This window comes from Rhizomucor pusillus (genome assembly GCF_041956525.1).
Source record: "Rhizomucor pusillus strain CBS 183.67 unplaced genomic scaffold VTP01scaffold_3, whole genome shotgun sequence".
NCBI classification, from domain to species: domain Eukaryota; kingdom Fungi; phylum Mucoromycota; class Mucoromycetes; order Mucorales; family Lichtheimiaceae; genus Rhizomucor; species Rhizomucor pusillus.
This window is the reverse complement of record NW_027192145.1, coordinates 1,366,221-1,387,455: the sequence shown is the minus strand read 5'-3', so window position 1 is coordinate 1,387,455 and position 21,235 is coordinate 1,366,221. Positions and strand designations below refer to the sequence as shown.

The 21,235-nt window shown below is 44.6% G+C and overlaps 9 protein-coding genes across 9 annotated transcripts; 4 read left to right on the top strand and 5 right to left on the bottom strand.

The window, feature by feature from the left end:
* Positions 1-414: 414 nt before the first annotated feature.
* On the top strand, positions 415-2,958 carry VTP01DRAFT_6765 (uncharacterized protein; the record flags this gene model as incomplete). The annotated part of the gene is made up of 1 exon (XM_069385702.1): positions 415-2,958. One exon carries the CDS (start codon positions 415-417, stop codon positions 2,956-2,958), a length of 2,544 nt encoding a protein of 847 aa, XP_069243138.1.
* A 445-nt stretch (positions 2,959-3,403) lies between these two features.
* Positions 3,404-4,978, bottom strand: VTP01DRAFT_6764 (uncharacterized protein; the record flags this gene model as incomplete). Its single annotated transcript, XM_069385701.1, has 9 exons — positions 3,404-3,430; positions 3,492-3,601; positions 3,664-3,746; positions 3,800-4,065; positions 4,135-4,186; positions 4,258-4,283; positions 4,349-4,458; positions 4,529-4,805; positions 4,868-4,978. The coding sequence occupies 9 exons, from the start codon at positions 4,976-4,978 to the stop codon at positions 3,404-3,406; spliced, it is 1,062 nt and encodes a 353-aa protein (XP_069243137.1).
* A 573-nt stretch (positions 4,979-5,551) lies between these two features.
* VTP01DRAFT_6763 (uncharacterized protein) lies at positions 5,552-12,459 on the bottom strand (the record flags this gene model as incomplete). Its single annotated transcript, XM_069385700.1, has 30 exons — positions 5,552-5,680; positions 5,747-5,841; positions 5,898-6,000; positions 6,058-6,197; positions 6,249-6,310; positions 6,367-6,491; positions 6,549-6,805; positions 6,874-6,933; positions 6,986-7,017; positions 7,090-7,158; positions 7,219-7,449; positions 7,512-7,582; positions 7,650-7,763; positions 7,833-8,522; positions 8,579-8,731; positions 8,789-8,855; positions 8,918-9,102; positions 9,174-9,915; positions 9,973-10,108; positions 10,165-10,280; positions 10,344-10,398; positions 10,457-10,565; positions 10,624-10,733; positions 10,794-10,913; positions 10,967-11,053; positions 11,109-11,290; positions 11,348-11,697; positions 11,763-12,000; positions 12,060-12,262; positions 12,340-12,459. 30 exons carry the CDS (start codon positions 12,457-12,459, stop codon positions 5,552-5,554), a joined length of 5,151 nt encoding a protein of 1,716 aa, XP_069243136.1.
* A 444-nt stretch (positions 12,460-12,903) lies between these two features.
* VTP01DRAFT_6762 (uncharacterized protein) lies at positions 12,904-14,807 on the top strand (the record flags this gene model as incomplete). The annotated part of the gene is made up of 5 exons (XM_069385699.1): positions 12,904-12,934; positions 13,007-13,756; positions 13,817-14,514; positions 14,570-14,737; positions 14,790-14,807. The coding sequence occupies 5 exons, from the start codon at positions 12,904-12,906 to the stop codon at positions 14,805-14,807; spliced, it is 1,665 nt and encodes a 554-aa protein (XP_069243135.1).
* Positions 14,808-14,981: 174 nt separating this feature from the next.
* Positions 14,982-16,414, bottom strand: VTP01DRAFT_6761 (uncharacterized protein; the record flags this gene model as incomplete). Its single annotated transcript, XM_069385698.1, has 6 exons — positions 14,982-15,526; positions 15,580-15,703; positions 15,761-15,798; positions 15,858-15,975; positions 16,033-16,151; positions 16,219-16,414. The coding sequence occupies 6 exons, from the start codon at positions 16,412-16,414 to the stop codon at positions 14,982-14,984; spliced, it is 1,140 nt and encodes a 379-aa protein (XP_069243134.1).
* A 396-nt stretch (positions 16,415-16,810) lies between these two features.
* Positions 16,811-17,392, bottom strand: VTP01DRAFT_6760 (uncharacterized protein; the record flags this gene model as incomplete). Its single annotated transcript, XM_069385697.1, has 3 exons — positions 16,811-16,971; positions 17,048-17,088; positions 17,157-17,392. The coding sequence occupies 3 exons, from the start codon at positions 17,390-17,392 to the stop codon at positions 16,811-16,813; spliced, it is 438 nt and encodes a 145-aa protein (XP_069243133.1).
* A 361-nt stretch (positions 17,393-17,753) lies between these two features.
* On the top strand, positions 17,754-18,131 carry VTP01DRAFT_6759 (uncharacterized protein; the record flags this gene model as incomplete). Its single annotated transcript, XM_069385695.1, has 2 exons — positions 17,754-17,817; positions 17,878-18,131. 2 exons carry the CDS (start codon positions 17,754-17,756, stop codon positions 18,129-18,131), a joined length of 318 nt encoding a protein of 105 aa, XP_069243132.1.
* Positions 18,132-18,396: 265 nt separating this feature from the next.
* Positions 18,397-19,369, top strand: VTP01DRAFT_6758 (uncharacterized protein; the record flags this gene model as incomplete). Its single annotated transcript, XM_069385694.1, has 6 exons — positions 18,397-18,473; positions 18,540-18,672; positions 18,743-18,759; positions 18,822-18,909; positions 18,974-19,155; positions 19,210-19,369. 6 exons carry the CDS (start codon positions 18,397-18,399, stop codon positions 19,367-19,369), a joined length of 657 nt encoding a protein of 218 aa, XP_069243131.1.
* A 247-nt stretch (positions 19,370-19,616) lies between these two features.
* Positions 19,617-21,018, bottom strand: VTP01DRAFT_6757 (uncharacterized protein; the record flags this gene model as incomplete). The annotated part of the gene is made up of 3 exons (XM_069385693.1): positions 19,617-20,603; positions 20,663-20,865; positions 20,940-21,018. The coding sequence occupies 3 exons, from the start codon at positions 21,016-21,018 to the stop codon at positions 19,617-19,619; spliced, it is 1,269 nt and encodes a 422-aa protein (XP_069243130.1).
* Between the last annotated feature and the right edge of the window lie 217 nt (positions 21,019-21,235).

The following is a 21,235-nucleotide window of genomic DNA, read 5'->3' as shown; positions in this document are numbered from 1 at the left end:
TTTTCTTTTTATCCATCGCAGCAGCACATTGTCTTCTCTATCTCGGTGCTTTTTTAACCTCGCCCTCAAAATAGATATAGTAATAATCGTGATCTCTGACTACATCTAATGTGTTTTTGTAATTCACATCTTCAATGCGAACCGGTTCTTGAAAGCTTTGAAAAAGCAAAGCTAAATTATATAGGATTATTCTATACAATATATTTATTCTGACCAAAAGAGGCCCTCATGTATATCATACTTTCATATGCATGGATACAATCTCCCCCGACAACACAGTTTGTCGGAAGAAGCGTGACTTGAAAACAACTTTGCGCAGCGGGCAAATTTTCATTTTCATCTCCCATCCTCCTGGAAAAAGTAACAACGCTGTCAATCCCACCATCGGCGCGTTGTCTCAGAAGAGGGGTTCCCATGACTCTGCGTTCGATAGTCTACAACGAATGCTGGAGATCACAATCGTTTGCAATCTTTGCGTCAGCGCAGACGTTGTGTCGGAATTGTCTCTCACGCCGTTTCCCCGCGCAGTCGATACCAACAGGTCCACCAGAAAACAAACGCCTTCGTCAAGCGAACCTCCAAAAGTCTAAAAAGCTACACATAAGACATTCTAATATAAAGCATGACACTCTTCCAACACTCGTTCTGTCGAGAACTGGCATCACATTCCAACGAAACTCAAGACGCGCAGGCGCGACATCAACAGCAACAGCAACAGCAACAAGACATTCCACACTACGTACTTTCACCACACAAATCATCACAACTGAACCTCCGAGGAAACTCGAGCGTATAGACATTCCGGTATTGGTCACTAATTTACGCAAGCATATTCACCATCCACACGATGTCATTGTTGATTACGATACGTTGGGCTTTGAGCCCTCGCGCGTGACGAAACATCTCTTCCTAAGATACAGGCGTCTGCGTGTACGTCGTCTATACGACGAAATTAGGAAAGCCAGGCAATGGCTCTCTCTTTTGTCTACGAAGGATTTCGACTCTATAATCAACCTCTTTACAATCGAAGCCGAGCATCGGAGGATGCAGTGGCAATTTACGGAGGCCATCAAGGTTCTCAAAGATCTCAGTAAACTCGAATCACGATACGCCATGTTTAAACCGTATCATGCTGAAATATTGGTACGATGTCACTCCGAACTTGGTCAGTTTACCCGCGCCGAAGAGATTTTACGCAAACTGATGTCTGTGGGGCGTAAGCCGGCAATGGCGACCTACGAGGCTTTAATATCCTGTCTGGCAACAAGTGGGAATATGGTGAGCGCGACTGCATGGTTCAAGAGTATGGAGGCAGTTGGAGTATGGCCACCGAGCAAGAGAGTAGTTGCAGCAATGGTGCAAGGCTGGCTTCAGCAAAATTCGATCAGCAAGGCAGCTCAGGTTGTCAGGGAATATGATGCAACTGGATCAGTCAAGAAGGCAATCGAAAAAGGAATGGATGATCACGCCATTCTGGACATAGCCCTAGATCGCGTCGGCATAGCATACGTGAAGGAATACAGATTAGAGAGTGCGAGAACTGTTTATCTACGAAAACAGGCTTTGGGTCTTGATACAAAAGAGATCGTGTCCCAGCTGTTGCCCAAAGCGCTGTATACATATCAGACACGTTTGCTACGGGATCTTGTTCAAGATGCGATTATTTGTCAAGACTTGGAAACGGCACAGCTGATAGCGCGGAAAATGCTACACTGGTGCTTGGCTCGAGAGCGGTTAAAGCATGCAATGTTATTATGGCGGCGAGTGAAAAATAACGCGACTATCCTTGGACCTGATGAATATGCAAAGCTCCTTGAACAAGTTTCAGCAGCAAAATATCACCAAGATCTCTATCAATTATACCAGAATTTCAAGGATACATACCCGTCGTATATGACTGCGGGAATATATGACTATACTCTGACCGGCCTGACACGTTCAAAACAATATGATCTAGCAATCAAGGTTTTTGACGATCTGAAAAGCACACTGGCACCGGAAAACGTCACCAGATCGCTTCTAAATTCGTTGTACGGTTTGTGCGCACAGACAGGAGACATGAAGTTGTACGAACAAGTTCATGATCTCAATCTCAAGAGTGACTTGAACCCTGACTATAAGTCCCTGAACGCCTTGATGGCTTGCTGCCTCACGAAAGGCGACACTTCAGGTGCCATGCAGACATTTGATCTGATAGCGGAGAGGCATGGGCCGGACGTTGTCGATTTCAACTTGCTATTGCGGGCGACAATTGAGCACAAAGGAGAGGACAAGAAGCACGATAAGATTTTACAGATTCTAAAACACATGCAAAGAGTCAATGTTTCTCCTGATGCCTCGACGTATCGAACGATATTAAAGGCTTACATCGGTAGCGACATGGAGAGAAATCTTATCCACGTCTTGTTAAACGATCCAACGGCTACAAAGTACGACAAAATTTTTATCAACAATATTGCTTTGACCCTCTATATTGAACGACGAGGTGCAAAAGAAGCAGCGAAAGTGTTCCTAAGCAGGGATCGCCGTAAACTAGTTGAGTCGGAACTCAAAGGATATGTCGTGGCAAATAGCATCGAGGCAGATGATATTGAAGCGGATGGCATGACGTACAAGATACTTCTTGACGCCCTCGTCAAGGATCCTCGATCCATGCTTTTGGCACAGAAGATATATGATGATTTGCGACGCCGCGGATGGAAACTTAATCGACCAATGTATCATCAAATGATGCTCGGATGGGTCCGTAAAGATCGTATCAAGAAAGCAAGAAAGATCATGCAAGACATGGAATTCGATCTCGACATTGGGGCTGATCTCGTCGCATATACCATCTTGATAAAGAAAGCTTTGAGAACCGATCATGCCAGCCTAGTTCATGAGTTACTGGAGGAGACGCAAAAACGTGGCCTTGTCTTGGATGAATATATACTGGAACGTCTACATGTAAATGCTTAGATTGTACATCGCTTGTCAAATATATCCCATCAAGTTTATCTTCATTGTGATTAATAAATGTATATTACACTAAAATGCGCTTGTTTGCTATTCAAAGATAAAAAATCAATTCAAGTCGTTCCAATGCAGATGATTTAAGCAATGGATGTCAGTATGGTTAGTTATTCCGCTTGTGTCAGAAGCCTGAAAGAGCACTCGCTCTGTCGCAAAAAGTCAAGGCGAAAGGATTCCTCAGCTGAAGCCAACACTATTTCAAGCGTAATATTCCACACAAACTGACGGCTAATAAATGGATAAACGGCGATTATTTGTGGACAGCAAGTTTTGATTGTAAGTGCTACATGGTTGTCTTTGCGATACTCGTCACTCAACACGAATGAATTTTTGTTTGATCATAAGAATCAAAATCAATCAACAAAGTGTATTTTAATGGAATGAATGACAATTAGTTGCTATGAATATGTTTTAAAAACTACAGAAAGAAGTTCGAACTGAGTATTTGCATTTACACGTATATGTGAACACAAACTTACAGCACCCGTTGCACCGAGATGACCCTCGTGTCTTAAGAACAAAGCTTTCATTTCACCTTTTGACCAAAAGTTGATGGCATATGACAGGGTATTCATGGTTATTGGATGGCCTATTCCGAATTCACTTATTAGATTCCATTGTATCAATTAACAACGCTTTTGCGCCTCATACCTCTAATAAAACATCCTCCAAAGTAGACTCTCTTCAAGCCATGCTGCTGAGCATTCAGATATGCAATTTGCCCAATGTTGTTACTTGAAAAATTATCAGCTACCACATTCCGCCACCTTCGTTACTACGACATTACCTGACCATAAACAACAGACTTTTTGCAATATCTGCCGAGTTGAAGCTATCGTGGGATTGCCGGACACCCTTTTTGAAAACTTTTCCAAAACTTGATGCTATCCGCGATGCTTTCAAGCCCAGTTTGCTGTAATCTGAGCCATAAATATCTCCTACGAGCAGATCAACCTTTTTGTTATCGCCAGTCTTTGATAACTCGAGCATATCGTCAAACGACTGGGCATCTGTCAAAAGAGACAGTAAACCCCACAGTGTTCCTCCTCCAAGCTATGCAAAAAGTCAGCGAAAAAAGGCTTATTTGATCGAATAGCAGTATCAGGATCGCGATAATATTACCGAAGTGCCACTGATGCGGGAAAATTCGTTGGGTCCAGTAACTTTCAGGATGCTAAAGCAACAACAATTAGCACTCATGCATTGCTTTTGAAGCTATTGTATGACATCAAATACTCTTTTTACCTTACGCCAGATCCAATATTAACAAGCTATCAATGTTTTCCAATATGTCAAATCAATTGTGACCGCGCAACAAAGTAAATTGACAGATTACCATATATGGGTATAATGCCTCTGTCTTTTCCTCAAATTGCATAGGGTTTTCCAGATGCTCATTGTACGTGAAAACTTCATAGGGTACTTCAGTGATGAAAAAGTTCAATCCTAGCGAACAAAACAAAAGTTGTCAGCCTTTGCTTCCAGGATTCGTAATGGCCAAATTGCAGCAGAATACCTGTTATAAGACATTCCATTTCGTCTTCTTTTTGAACAATAATGCCTGGCAATTTCCTTGATAATTTCTCGTAATATAAATGTGCGCCTCCACCGGTGGCCTTGAGAACCCGCTCAGTTGTGCCGTCAGTGAGTTGGCGAGCGTCCTCTACAAGTTCAGCAATAAAGTCTATACACTCGTCGATCTTTTCCGTCTCAAACTTTTTAAAATGTAGCCGTCCACCCTTGCAGTCGGCAGAAGATTTAAAGTACACAACTTTCGCGAGTGAGCCGCCGATCTAGTTCCTCTGGTGTCTCAGCAAACCAAAAGTTGGAGCATCTGATCTGACATGTAACTTACGTCGACCGCTATTTGGGAAACATGCTCGTTTTGGTTGGGTAGCACAATATCCCGGGTTTCGTGCGCGCCAAAAGTTGCTGCCTCAGAAACCGAAGCATCAATAACATTCATGGTGGTGAGGTAAGATCGTGAAGGCGGGCACAGTGTGTGGGGTTGCAACGACCGAAAAGGACCTGCTGTCTTTGAATGGGGGAAGATGGGTCGTCTCCGTCCCCCCCGCACGGTCTGTCGATGACTCAGCAGATAGAGCAAGGGCTCTCTCTCGCGCGTGCGTTTCGTGATCAAGACTCGGCGGATACCCAAACCATACAAAGATTGTTCCGCTCTATGCTTCAGATGATTCCCATCTTATACGCTCTAAATGTCAAGATAAATCTGCTTACATCATGAACAATGTGATATGTTCACACCCTCAGCACAGTGTAAAGTGTTCATGTACATTTTTATACATATTATGCAATAAAACAAATGCTCGCAGTGGCAATGGATTTGCTTTGCTCATGAAAACATACACCAGTGTAAATTCCAACACTATCAGCAGATACGCCAATGTTTGGCGTATCACTTTATGAAGCGCAATGCGATCGACTGCATTGCATAGAGCATTAACCCTGCTTTGCAATGCATAGTGCGTGGAAATCTTTTATATATTCTTTGGAGTCTTGGTTACATGCTTTCAACTACCTATGCATACAGAAATATTTCCCCTTCCGTACACCCAAACAACAACGAAGGATCCGTTGGGACAATAGCAAAAGCACTGACTTGGGACTTGATGATGGATGGTTTGAATTTGGAAGAGTATGATTGGAGCTAGGTAAAAAAAACATAACGTCAATATCGATCCTGCATCAATTGGCGTTATCCATCCTCTCTTACTTCATCGTTAATAGGCGTAAAAGAAATCGAATTGTTATTGTTGATGGTCAGGATTTCATCCTTAAAAATATCCAAGGAAATGATATCTTGCGGCGCTGTTCTCATTACATGTCAGAATGCACCAATGCAGTTAACATACACCAATCCTTACCGCTCATTGTTTTAAGAAGCGCCAATCGGCACACGTTCCAACAGCAGATTTGATGATCCCCAGGCGCACAAGAGACAAGAAGTTCGTCAGTGTAGAATTTGAGCTGAAAATAGGTGAGTCAAGTCGCCTCGGAAAAAAAGGTCGCAAGACTATCCCTTACCATTGTGATCTCAGTATCGCCTCCTTTCCAACTTGCTACGAGCGTCCCTGTTCTTGAATCAAGCAACGATATGGCTCCGGTGGAAAAGCCAATCGCTATCAAAGTATCTGATTGATTGGTAGCAATGACTCGGATTGTGCCTATTAATCTGTCAATTGCAGGAATCAATTATGCAGCGCAGCGATATATACCTGTCATATTGGCATTAGATTTCCATGTGTGTAAAAGTTGATAGTTGTGCACATCAAAAAAGCTAGGTGCGATTTCATTAGAATGACCCAGTAAAATAAGGTTATCAGATGCACTTACAGCAAATTGCCTTCCGTTGTCCCACCCACAAGGTTCCGTGAGTGATAAATTGGCTTTGTTGTCACTACAGATGGCCGTCCGCTTGCAAATTGATGGATGCCTTTGCCCGTTTCTGGATCCCACAACTTATGGGATTTGCATTTAGAACGACGACTATAAGCCATCCCGTTTCCACTACTCACATGTACGACGCCGTCGCAGCTGGCCATGATATCCGTCAGTCCTCTGCCAATGCCGACGAGGAAATGCACATCCGTAACTGCCCCTCGCCGATGACCATTGTACGTAACTAAACATTCCGAATATGGATTGGACTCCCAGTTTTCAATCCCATCGTGCACATTCAAAGACCATATTTTCACCGTTCGATCTCGTGCTCCCGATGCAAACAGTTTCCGCGGCTCATTGACTGTAATGGTGCGAATTGCGGCTGTGTGACCTGGATAGCATCCCCCGCATTGTGAATCACACAGATTTGCATTGTACTTTATGCTGTGGAAATGTTACCTGCGTAACCTCTCAGCTTCAAGTCATTGAAAGAAAATTGCATAGATTTGGACATCTCCTCTAAAAAAACTTGTAAGCATATTTACTTGATTCGCTTCATTCGATGATTTACCTGAATTTGTCGACAAAAACCTGTTCCAATTCCTAGTCACAAGAACAGCATCAACTATTGTATCTCTTTGGCTTCCAAAGCTTTTCTTCTCCTAACGGCCTTACTTTCTGTCTTCAGGAGACGGTTTCCACTTTGTTTTCCAGGGAAGTACGCTTATAGGAGCCTTTGGTTTGCTACAAAACAGACAAGACGATCAGCCTTCGGCAGGATGATTGACTTTTTGTTCTTTTTACCTTTCCTTTTCCTTGACTTCCTTGCCGTTTTGGTTGTCTTTAACAGGAGGGACTTCTTTCTTCAAGCCGTTGCATTTGGCAGGTGCAGCGTTGCTAACGAGTGGTAAGCTATCGGCAGCTCGCCGTCGCAGTTCTTCTGCATTGACAGATGCATATGTCTTATTCGGGTCTTGGTCTGAACTCCGTGGCTCTAGACCGAATTGATCGCAAAGCAATTTATCGATGGAATTACTAATGTGGATTGCATGTTTAGCTATCCATTTGCTTGCTTAATTCTATGCACCAAGGTTTACCTGGTGGGTATAATTCGATGCATAGTCTCGCCGCCAACAAGCTCGGCGAATCTGAAATACGCATACATCATCTAGAAAGGTATAAGTTAGAGCTATTTCTGCTTATAGTGTTTGCCGGTCAGATTTGTTTGTTTGTACCTGGTAATTTTTCTGTGCCACCATCGGCTCAGGGAACAAGCCTGGCTGAGGACTCTGATCACTGGTTATATTGGTCGTGAAGCCCGAAAAATATTTCTGTAGCATGGTAGTCATCTACAGCGAGCGGAGGAGAAGGTATGAGCTGCATTGTTAAATCGAGAAACACAATCCGGAAGCACTTACAGTTGTTTCCCAATCCTTGCTAACTAAATGTCGCGATATGCTGACAAGATGTTCAATCGTGTGCAGGCTAAGCGCTAGCCTCATTCTTGCTGCTTTTTCGGATACGCTTTTCTGGTTTTCAGGTGGTGTCAAAGGCTCCAGTAGTTTGTAAAAAACTGTTATGAAGCCGGATTTGAGTTCAGTAGCTAGGGAAGCACTCGACATGGCTGGCGCAATTGCCTCCAAAAGTTTCATTATGTTCATCAGGGTCAGCACGTTCTTCTCGGTAACTGCTTGTTTGTTATATTGATCGATCAAGCCAAGTAGATACGAGAATTGGATCGAGGCAAAAGTCTCTCCAAATATTTGACAGATTTCGCCAAATGTTTGCAAAAGTATCTGCCTCGATGCATTCTCGCGTAGAACAATCTTTGTCAGTTGTCGAATGATATGCTTGGATGTCAGGATCGGGCCGAGGACAACACAGACATGCAAAACCGCATCTCCAGCCAACTCGGGAACCGATAAATTGCTGCTGTCAGCTGGAACGGCCTCATCGGTGGTAGGTTTTGATTCTCCAACAGTAATGGCAACAGCTTCCAAGTAGCACGGTAGCACTTGCTGCAGAAATGTCGCGGTGCCTAGTCGCCTTACAAATTCATCGATGGTCCTGTGGCTGAATAACACTCTTGGTATATTTGGACGCAGCGCCTACAACAAATATTAGAAGGCAAATGTCATCTACGATGTAATGCGATTGACAGTACCTCGAACATGAAGATAATCGGTTTCAAGAGGTATTTTCGTGCCTTTTCGGCACCGAGTCGTTGCGCGAGCCTTGGAAATAGGCTAATTGAGCCAACTCTGGTTGCATCTTGGCTAAATAACTGGGTGAAAGTTGGCAATACCAACAAGAATGCCTGCATCCAACCGTAAATATATGATAAACTGAATATTGCAATTTCACAATTATTCACCTCGTCCCCTAGCTCGCTCATACGATCTATCCATTTATCGGCCAAGTATAACCGCCGGGAATTTTCACTAGAGTCGAAAAAAAAGGGTGAGGGGACGTTACTTACGTGACAACGTCAAGTTTGACTTACGCTTGATGGAAAGAAGCAAGGTATTCATACATTTCGGGTATACATTCAGGAATCGGAAGTGAACGTTTAGGATCGCGGATAGTAACTGTAGGCATAGACGCGCACAAAATGGATTTGGCTGAGGGTCGCTCCTGCCACTGCGACGCTGTAAGTGCGTTAAGAACATCGGTCACAGTTTGCGATATCTACAACATCAAGTTGTGTATGTTATGTCTATCACTTGGTGAAAAGATCACCGCTATCAGGTTTTTCTTACACTGATGGTGCCTGTAGGAGCAACGTCGTATGTGACGTTTCCATTTCCAACCTCAAAGTATCCGCCGGCAGAACCTCGATGTGAATCACAATCCAAATCCATAATTTTACCGTCCCCGGCATTGAATATACTTTGGATGATCTGTCCTGCGCAGTACATATCGTAAGCGGCGCCTTTTGAGAATTCAGTTTCTGGTATCTGAGGTTTCGTGCACGGAGCAATATCAAATCGCACGTTGGAATTCGCATAGACGGGGTTGACTGGCAGATTTTCTATAAATTGCATGTCCTTGTATTTGGAAGCGAAGCTCATTGTCTCTTCAAAATGCGTCAAATTTTCGATAAAGTAGTCGTCTGGTATTTCTTGCGGCAGTCTTATAGGGTCGGTTCTCAGTGCCGATGTTAAGCCTGCAGCTGGAGAGGATGCTCCAGTGCTTACAATTTGCTCTGCTGCTGTGGTTGATACGCTTTTGCTCGTCATGGAAGTTGAAGTCTCGATGGAAGAGGTGGTGGAATGAATGGAGGAAGCACATTCTTTGATATGATAACTGTTGGTGGGGCTCTCGGACAGAATCAGGTGCGAAGACGACGTTGACGCTTGCCGAGGTACTTTTGAACTTCTTTGAGAAGGTATACTGGCTGCGCTTTTGCTGCTGCGTCTATCTGGCAACACCACAGAGTCATGCATTATCATCTGTTGTTCATAGCTGATATTTTTTCGCGCTAGGGAAGCATCAGTCATCCTACAATATATACATGAAAATTAGTTTCTTCTCAGGTTAGATTCCCGATATGCTTACCTCTTGGACTTGTTCCAGTTACATCCTCTCTGTGGGTGTTTGTCTTTAAACAGCTGGATGATTCCATGCTTCATAAAACTGTTTTGACCTGCCAGCAAGGGCAAAGCTACATTCTTTGCTTCCACAGCTCCTTTGCCTATCCAGCAGCGTGTTAGCATAATTTAGTTGTTTACGCTACCGTAAAAATATTACCGGTAAGATTGTTTCCAAAAGTCAAATCAATCCAATGATGCAGGTTTTCAGATACATAGTCGCTTTCCAGGGCAGCAGCGTGTTTAGCAATAAAGTCTTCAGGAGAACTTGCCCATCTGAATTGCCATTTACTTGTAAGACTGCAATAAAACCTGAGCATAAAAGGCATGTAAACTTACTGGGGTATTTGGAGATCGGGCATATCTGGATGGATGGACTTGAATATTGAAGGATCTAACACCGTGGATTAGATTTATTAAAGTCTGTCTATGCATTGCCATCTAATCCATACCGGTATAGAATTCTGGTATACATTCATCTGGTGTCCAGCTATACAGCCTTTGCATGGACGATGGGTATTCATTGGGTTCATATTTAGACCGTACGAATTGACAGAGTACCTGCATCAGCCCAATTATGATATGTACTTGATAACTTAAAAAACAGAAATACACTTACTGGGATAGGTGTACGTCGAGCCAAGTACACGTAATAAGTAATATCTGACAATATATCGGTGATGTGATGAGGCACAGGCCCGTCAAAGGTGAAGTCGAGCTGTTCATCCCCTAAAAAGCATAGACTTTAGAACTTGCATACGAACCAATTTGATTTCAAAAGTATCAAACCTTTATTCATCCTAAACTTGGTTTTTGTAAAATCGCGCCAGCCATCCTCTATCCTTGATCCACTAAAATCCGTTATCCAAGGAAGGATAGGATGAAAATTCGGATCACCCTCTCTACGACCTTTTGAAACATTCAATAAAACAAGTTCATCACGAGCATGACCTTTGAGTTACCTGCAAAATGATTCAGTGCCATCAAATACGAAAAGTTTGATATATCTCCACGGACCCATTTCATCACTAATGGTTCTTCTTGTACACCTAACGTTCTTGTTACAACAACCAGGTTGTATCCGCTTCCTCGGTAAGTCCTTACTTTTTGTCAATATTAGGCCGTCTCGCTCAAGCTGCCAAGCAGTCCAATTTGTTTCATGCCTTTCAAGCTGCTGTTGTTGTTCCTGCTGCTGAATCGAATTGTAAGCACTGGCTGCACTGAATTCTAGACCGGCGAGTTGGATCCAAAGGTTCTCATCGACAAGAATTGACGACGCGTTCAGACTATTTACACTATTACTGCCTATGCTTTTTAGAATCTTTGGTATATCAAATTTTTACCTGCCATGGAGCATCCCTCGACCGTGAAGACTCGCCAGAGCCCGGATCAGCTGATAGACAATAAAGCTCTTTTTTAGATTGGAACTCAATACACCAGGATTATACGTAATCAAATCCTGCAGTGTTGTGCCTTTGTACGAAGCGAGAAAGTAATATGCGGATCGCGATTCAATGATAGCAAAGACGTCTGGTAGATTGGAGTTTGCTAGGTCTGCAGAGCAGCTAGACGATGAATTTTCTGGTTCCAGTATATCTTCCTGTAGCAATAACTGCGCCGAGTCGTCGTTGGTCAATACTCGAAACTTTCGACTATTTGGCCAGAGCGTCTGCTGAACATGTTTTACGAATGTCTAATAACATACACACGGTTTAGACACATCTTTAACCCCGAGATCCGCCGCAAAATATATCTTACTTGTTGTCTCTCACTCGCATCCAAATTCACGAGAGAAGACTCGAACTCGTGAAACGAATCTGTGAGTGCCGTTATCGTTTTACCAATTCCTTCGCTGTCACAAAGTGCTGCTGAGAATCCGTCCTGTCCCCAGACTGGCGGTTGATCTACATGTGAAGCAGTGTTGATAGCAGCAGCCTTTTCGGCTGTAACGATACTAGCTGTCGTCATCGTCCGCGAATGTTGATACAAGTCAAAACTGTACAGAAAATAGACATCAGTTGGACGGTTCCTTCCAGGCTCTATCTGAGGACGTACTGGATCTGCTTTTCAGGGTCCTTGGAAAGCATGCTGACGTAAATATTCGTAGTGGGCGACTGCTTTGGTTGCTGCTGTTGCTGTTGCTGGCCCTCCGAGCCAGCGACGTTGCCCATAGACAGATGCCGCATAGGACGCTTTAGCATCACTACTTGCCCAGCATTCTTTGGTGCCGTTAACTTCTCTAGCCAATCCGCATCGACCTATGCATGGCAGGTCACGACGTTTTAAGGTTATCGCGTCAAGCGCAAAGCCGTCTATTATTATTATGCAAACTCACAACACAGCAAGCTGTAGACCCTCTGTCTCGGGCAGCTGGAAACAAGGGAAATGCAACGTCAATCCCGAGATCCCGGGATATGCAGGCTTTCAACTCATTTGTGCTAAAGGTATTGCCCATGAGCCAAAGTGCAGCTTGTACCCCTTCGGAGCGGGCGAGACAATGTATGCAGAAAGCCCAAATTTATTCATCAGCTTCCTAGTTGACAGACAATTCATCCCTCTATCAAATGCGCAAATATTCTATGCTTGAATGTAGTTGAGCACTACAATTTCTATATTATCTGCATGTAATGGTCATCTAACTTTTAACGTGCACAGCAATTGCAACAAGCGAGCGGTTCCATCTATTTACACTGATATGTTTTACTGCAGCAAAAGAACAAAAGAAAGAACCTGTAGCGTACAAACATTCTATCACATTATTCTATGAAATAAATGAATGTCGCTATCAGGCAGTTTTTTCTGCAGATCATCTTTTTTCCCTTTCTGGCACGGACTGTCAAAATCTTTTGGAGGCCTGGGATTGCTCACACCGTCTTAGTTTGATAATTTTTGGGAAGATATGAACAACCAAAAGGTTGGCATTCTTGGAGGTAATTGAGAGAGCATTAGCAGAAGAATCTCAGAATAGTGATCGTGTTTGTAACCATGGAAACCCGAACCAGGCGGTCAGCTTGGTCGTATGATGGTAGAAGCAGCTTCGCGGCTCAACCTTGCTGTCACCATTCTTGACTCGCCTGCAGACGCACCCGCCAAGCAGATCGAAGCTACTCAGCCGCACATTCAGGGCGCATTCAAAGATCCCGCAAAGATCCGCGAACTTGCCAGCCAAGTAGACGTGCTTACTGTCGAGATCGAGCATGTCGACGCTGAGGTTTTGGCTACACTGGAGAGCGAAGGCAAGGTCAAAGTCCACCCTTCCGCAAAAACTGTGAAAACAATCCAGGATAAATATGCCCAGAAACAGCATTTGACTGCGCACGGTATCCCAGTCGCTGAATTCATGGAAACACCAGATTACGACGCTGTCGTCGCAGCTGGCGAGAAGTTTGGCTATCCATTCATGCTGAAATCCAAGACGATGGCTTATGACGGCAAGGGCAACTATGTTGTTCGATCAAAGGAAGATGTAAAACCTGCGATGGATGCCCTTTCAAAAACGCCGCTTTATGCTGAAAAATGGGCAAAGTTTGTCAAGGAATTAGCGGTCATGGTCGTGCGCCGTGCCAACGGCCAAGTGCGTGCATATCCCGTCGTCGAAACCATCCACAAGAACAGCATTTGCCACTTGGTCATTGCTCCCGCCCAGGCTGACGGTGCTGTTTTGCGTAAAGCACAGATAATTGCTGAGAATGCCATCAAGTCCTTTCCCGGTGCAGGCATCTTTGGTGTAGAAATGTTCTTGATGGAAGATGGTGAGTGTGATGTGTACAATCCTGGTTGATCTGATATGCTCAATGGGAAAAATTCACAAGGAAACATTCTGTTAAACGAAATCGCTCCACGACCACACAACTCTGGCCATTATACTATCGAAGCCTGTGAGACCTCGCAGTTCGAGAATCACATGCGCGCTATTTTGGATATGCCTTTGGGATCCACAAAAATGAAGGTCCCTGCTGCGATCATGGTCAATATCTTGGGCGAATCTTCGGATATGGAGCAATGCTACCGGCCTTGCCAGGAGGCGCTCACCGTGGATGGTGCCACAATCCATCTCTATGGAAAGAAAGAGTGCCGTGCCGGTCGTAAGATGGGACACATTACCATTGTGGGAGATAGTATGGTCCAAGCTCAGGAACGCATCAAGCCTATTCTCAAGGCAATTGAGCCCGACATTGAGCGCCCGCTGTCCCTTGCGCCTTTAGTTGGCATCATCATGGGCTCCGATTCAGACTTGCCGGTCATGAAAGTCGGTGCAAAAATCCTCAAGGACTTTGGTATTCCGTTTGAGTTATCCATTGTCTCTGCGCATCGAACACCTATGCGCATGGTAGAATACGCTCACTCTGCGGCTGAACGAGGCTTGAAGGCTATCATTGCAGGTGCGGGAGGAGCAGCGCATTTGCCCGGTATGGTGGCTGCCATGACGCCCTTGCCAGTTATCGGCGTTCCTGTCAAGGGTAGCTCCCTCGATGGCGTCGATTCCCTCCACAGTATTGTTCAGATGCCGGTACGTGCCTGAAAAGAAATTTTTTTTGCAGAGTGCTTACATGACTGTTTTATAGCGCGGTGTCCCTGTTGCAACTGTAGCCATCAACAACAGTACCAATGCAGCTCTTCTTGCTATCCGAATTCTGGGCGCCTTTATCCCTGGGGTTCTTGAAAAGATCCAAAACTACATGAATACCATGGAAAGTGAAGTCATGAAGAAGGTCGAACGACTGGAGTCTACTGTGAGTATGAAAACTCTGAGCGATAAGACTGGCATCTAACTGATAATTGCAGGGATGGGAGAATTATTAGACGCGATTCATAACACACATATTTCACTAATCTATACATAATAACATGTCAAACTGCTTTTATACAGAGAAAAGAGAACCATGTGATACACACAGAGAGAGAAAGATAAAGGGGATATAAGCTTGTGCAAGGAGAGGAATGAGGGAATGACGAGGTAGCAAAGAGCAGTGGTAATCAATTGAGAGTATTTGGAGAAGGATTTGATACAATTTCGCGATTTTGACAGGTTTTTGGTTCTGCGTTCTCTGGATCGCTTTCAGATGACATCGGGTTATCGCTGTTGTCAGCAGGTCTGGTTTCCGTTATTGTTGTTGCTGCACAGGGGGACGACGACGCACTGACTCCCGCCGCTGCCGCCGTCGCCGCTGCTTCGGGTTGCTGCTGATCGGTGCCGTTCTCCGTTGTGTTCCGGTTCCGCTCCTCTTCCGTGCGCCGTTGCTGACTCTGCTCGTACTCCGCCAATGACATCCGAATTGCCTCCAACACAAGATAGTCTTCAAGGTCTAGGTCCAGATCCCGCATATACCTTGCGTGATGATGAGGGTTGTATTCCGGAGCAGCAGCTGACGATGCTGAGCGTCCCGGCCGCCCAAATAGTTGACTGCTGACAGCTGTTCGCAGCAAACCACGAGCACGATTGTTGTTAACAGACTCGGAATTTCTTCGAGGAGTGGGTCTCGTCGCATTCTGTGGTTTGTTCCGACTCGGTCGCACATGTTCTGCTATATGTTACTACGGGTCCTGTGTAAGCAAGGAACTTTGTAGTACTCACCGGCCAAAACAACGTTGGGATCCGTGTGAGATATTGCTTTCCGATGATGTGACCTAGCCGTGTCTGTGCTAATGTCAGAATCTGTCTGTCGTGTATGCTGTTTTGTCAGATCATCCTGTGAATCCTATGCAGAGCATCAGAAGAATGGTCTGGAATGTAGCAACGCAATGGTAACACATGCCTTATCGAATAGCCACGAGGGTCGGCTGTAAACAATGCCTACATATCTTAATCAATTTATTTTCCCAATGCTTACAGCCTACGTGCGATAGAATTACCCCATGGTTTTTGCGTGCAATAAGGGCACGAAGCGGCTGTAATGGCTGTCTGTAAGAAACACTCGGTGCATATAGGTTGATCGCAGCATCGCGAATAATTCATGTTGCTTGGATAGTACTATCATCAAGTTGAATACCGCAGTATCTATCAGTATCGCCATCCACCCAATCTTACAAGAAAACATATAGGACATTCTATCGCATCACTGTAGATAGCTTGCTGAATCTTTTTGGCCGAAGTCTCTGCTTTGGAACCACCAACGTTGTTGTTATCTTCCGGAATGTCAGCGAGACCTAAACCAGAAGAGCAAAGAAACGTTTGTGTAAAGCGATCTTGGTACGTTTTCTAGCATTGAATTACCCTTGTAGAATGGTGCTAGCTTTCGTGCTAGGATCAGGTTCCGTACAGTATGGAGATCGTATTCCTGCTGACTCGTAGGATACAGTCCGTTCGGTAGGACTGATCCATAGTCAATGGAATCCACGCCGGTTCGCTGTGATTTCTCCGTCTGTGATCGTGAGGAACCTTGAGCGTCCTTCGATGCGTGAGCACCCATTGAAGGAAATAGACGTCTTTTAAGCGAGGAAAAAGCCAGTTTGCGGAAGGTGGGAAACAGTAAGCCGGAGCACTCGTCGGGAAAAGGGAATAGATAGAAAAGCCAGATTCGACAAAAGTTTCGTCCTAGGAAAGGCATGGGAGGACATGCACACAACTCGTGATGATACAAGCAGTCTACTGAGCAAATCGATGATCACTCTCAAGCTTATCATTAGCCATTGCTTGTTGACCACAGTGACACTGTTGCGTGGGGAAAATATCGCATGGTCACCACTGCAGTCAGCAATGCATGACTTCATCCATAGATCAGAGCACGCATTTCTTCTCCTTCACAAACAAATTCGCTGTTTCCGTCATCCATGTTACTACAAATTTAAGCGAGATATTTACAAATTTAAGCTTTAGAATCAACAGGAGTGTTTTTCAACAAAGTGGTATTGACCGCATTCGGTGGTGCTCGTCCTTGATGTTCAGTCAATGCGCTGTCTAGAATATAAGTGTACGGACCAGTTTTCCGCGTCTCGGTCATCTCATATGCAACCAGTAACCTGCAACCTGATTCAAAGGGTATGATAAGTATTATATAACTCTCTCTCTCTCTTTCTCCAACTGGCAAATTATTTATATTTACGTGGGCAGTAGTATCGATATTGTTTTTCGTATCCATCACGTCTATACATCCTTGCTGTCAGAAAATCCTGCACAGTGTATGCAGAGTATAAATGAGTCTATCTGCTTACCTTTGCAGAATAACCTTTTCTCCCCCTTCAGCCGCGAGTTTGTATGTTCGCTGTGTATTAGATACAATGATTGCGTTGTCTGTACGTCTTCGCGGTAATCGCCGGAGATCTGCATCAATAACAAGCAAGAATTCAGAACACAGGCAATAATAAACATGTAATTCGTGTCGTTGGTCTTCGGATTGTGTAGTATGATCAGACGAAGAAACAATGGAGGAAGAAACAATCTTTGGCATATTGTTAGAGTGGGAGACTGACAGAAAAATGTCAAGCAGCTGGCGCCGTTTTTGCTCTTAAGCTCCCAAATCGAGATGGAGCATACTTGAGATCAATTCTCTTATTTTCTGTTAGATTCGAGAGGAACAAAAACTATACTATGCTTTGTATGTCTATATATCATTTGCTGTCACATGTTGTCACAGTTGACGTTATTACAAGTTTTTCCTTGCTTGCACTGTTTGTTAGTTTGCTAAACGACAATGAGGATAAGGGCAGGAAGCTTATAAATACGGCCCTCATCGTTCGTCCACGGGCACCGCATTCTATCAAGTAATTTCTACTGTGATCCCATCTTGAGAAACACTAAAGCTAGTCAGTATGCGTCTTCAAATTGTCACAGCTGCCACCTTCCTCGGAGTCTTGTCCCAGTCTGCACAGTCAGGTAAGGAAAAAGGCATAGCTGGCTGGCGCTTACATTGCATTTAACAATTGCTATTTTCAGCACCTATCAGCGAGCATCCACAAAGTGCTGCTCCTGAGACTCCATCCTCTGCCGTTACAGCCCAGAGCAAGGCGCCTCAACCATATCTGCATCTGTCGAGTGAGCAGGTAGCATCGTTCAAAGAGGCAGTGCCGCCTTCGTCCGACCCAGAAGTCATATTCCACAAGGATGCAACTGATATTGCTGCACCAGCTGATGCAGGAAATGAAATTGCGGCTGCTGCCGAAGAAGATGAAGAGGGCGACGATGCTTAGTTTAGCTCGGAAAATGTAGCATTGTTCTGCTTCCTTGAAACAATAATCTTCATCCTTCATTGCTTCCTTCCTTCCTTGCTTGCAACATTGTTCTGTCGAAAAGAAGAAGAATAAATATCGAGATACCTTGTCTTGTGAGCACAATTTTTCAATGGGAGCACGTTCCTGCCATGAATTCCCATTTTTGGGAGCATTTGTCCACCCTCCAGGAGGGTTGTCGCCGCCCCGAGCTCTATTCCCTTTTCCGCTTTCTATTACTTCGCAAATGACAACAGAAGCAACCAACAGCTACAGGCGCGAACTCTTTGAGGAACAGACTGAAGGCTTGTTGGAGGAGGGCAGGTGCGTGCATGCGTGAGTGTGTGTACCTCACTTCAGACACCAGTTTTACAACTGCTTCATTCTTAGGACCCGCCGAACACAGCATAGTCTCACGCGTTCTGAAATGATTCGTGGAATGGCCAACCGCTTCATGTACTCACAGTTTTATATTATACTTTATCTAAGCTTAGCAGTCCTCAGTCTTATCTCAATATTGTTGGTAAGTGGTTAATAATCATATTGTGACCTTCCACCATGCTCAAATATCGGCGGTATTCCCTTTATCCTAGTCTCTGCAAGAGACATGGTAAGTATGGTACATGCGACTCCGACAATACGAATTGCTATTCTAAACCAATATGCTGTTAGTCCATCTTTGCTCTTCATTATATTCGAATCGATTATTAACTTTGCAATGATCATTGAAGTCACCATCCGAGGATTGGCTCTACAAAGGGTAATTTTCGTGCAAGGAATTATGCAATGATACCTAGTCCCTCAACTATTTCGGCATTGCAAAGGAATACTGGAAGTCTGTGTGGAATATCATTGACACTATTCTTGTCGGCCTATGCGTAGTTACCTTGATCGTGATTGCATCGGGATGTTCCGCCGGAGAACGTAGCGAGGCTATTTTGGACACCGTTCTGCTAGTTATTCGAAATTGCGTCCAATTCTTCCGCTTGTTCATGATGGTTAGGAAGTATGTCTCTTCCCATCATTCTCAAGAGGCATCAATAGCTAACTGATTGTTTAGAAACCAACATTCAATGAACACGCGCTCGGCAAGGATTGATTTTTCGGGTATATCTGATAATACTCGCGACCCATCGATGGAATTCAGCTGGCTAGATCGGCATCGAGAATTTGAAGAGAGCTTCCTTAGCGACTCTGAAGAAGACAACCAGCACGTATAAACTCATTGGCGTCGTTTCTGAACAACAAAAAAAGTAGCGGCAATTTTCAGCAGCAGTAACAGCAACATCTTCTTGTGTTACGAACCTAAATTTGCTGTCATCACCTCTTCCCTACATCAAATGCACGAATCGACCGCAAATCGACACATGCAACCTATACCAATTCCGTATCCGCTGTTTCTTTCCAGTAATACAACACCGTAATCGCGCATTCTTTTAATAGAATAGAATCTAAATCTGTTTATATCTATTTGGCGACTTCAGCGTTGAAAACTTCAATGAACTTGCCATCCTTTTGAGCCTGCTCCAAAGTAGTGCGCAGAGCAGTGAGCTTAGCAGGGTCGTTCTTTTGCTTGCTCATGAGCTCACTCAAAATGGCAGCTTGCACGGTCTTTTCAGATTCATCAGGAGTCTTGTCAGCAGGCAAACCATAGTTGTTAGCCTCGAAGAGAGCCTTAAGGTTTTTCTTTTCCTTCTTGACGATCTTCTTTGCAGCTTCCTTGTCCTTCTTGGCAGCAGCAGCAGCTTCCTTTGCTTCTGCTTCGGCTTTCTCGCGAGCAAGGCGCTCCTCTTCCTTCTTGCGTGCAGCCTCTTCCTCGGCCAACTTCTTTGCGTCCTTCTTTGCGTTACGGCGTTTCTTTTCTTCAGCACGGAACTTGGCGATACGAGGATCCATGCTCAAGCAAGTGTCGACCAACTTACGCAGACGAGCATTATCTTCTTTCTTGAGCTGTGCACGCTGAGCGCGGTTCTTCTTTTCTTGGTAGCGCTTATCGTCACGGTTGTCAGCACCTTCAGCAGCTTCCTTGTCAAGCCACTCGAAAGATCTCCAAGAGTCAAAGTTGTACCAAAAGTCGTAAAAGTGCTCGACCTCTTCCTTTGTGCTGTCGTCGTTGCCAAGAGTAGGTACGGGTTGCTTATTGGAGAAACGTGCTTCGCGTTCGAAAACAGGGTTCCAGAGCTCGTAAAAGTCGCCCTTGCTCTTTGCGTTAGGGACATCCTGATCAATGGGAATCATACCGAAATCGACAGAGTCGTATTGGCGACGGGTGACGGGGTTCATCAGAGTCTCGTATGCTTTAGCGATACATTTGAAGAATGCATCGTCATTCTTATCAGCCTTCTTGTCGGGATGGTGAAGCAAGACCATGCGGCGGTGTGCTTTCTTGATCTGCTCCTCGTTTGCCTTGTAACGAAGCTTAGTCAAACCAAGAACGGCATAGTTATCTTGAGACTGCAGAAAAAGTGTTGGTTATTTTGTCTATCGGAAACCAGCGTATGCAGTATCTTTACCTTCCAGTTGGTGGGATCGGTGTTGACGGTAGAGGGATCGACATCCTCGTATTCAAAGTCAACTTGCTCTTCCTCAACAACCAACTTTGCGCGCTCTTCGGCTTGGTGGCGCTCATCTTCAGAGAAGGTGCGGTTGTGTCTCTTGCGGCGAGCGTAGGCAAAGAAGCTTGGACCAACAGGTTCCAAGAGACGCTCGGTAGTGCCTGATCGAGCAGTTGATATGTGCGATCAGCAACAATGTTCGTCAATCGTTTAGAATATCACAGGCAAGGCTTACCGGTCAATCCAGCATGGACCTTAGAGGATTCTTCAGCCTTGTAGGTAGCGGGGGGAGGGGGCAACAAAAAGTCGAGCATTGTGTAGTGAAAGAAGCTGCTGGCCAAGTATCAAGCCACTTCGAGAAAAAGAGCCCTGGCAGTGCCGTACTTTATGTTCCGCTCAAACACCGTCGAAAACTTATAAATTTTCGACGCGACTTCGACAGATTCTATAGATTTTTTTTACACTCCCTAAAACCTCATTTATGTTTTCAATGCTATTGAAAAGGTCTACACTGTAGCAAGGAAATCTGAA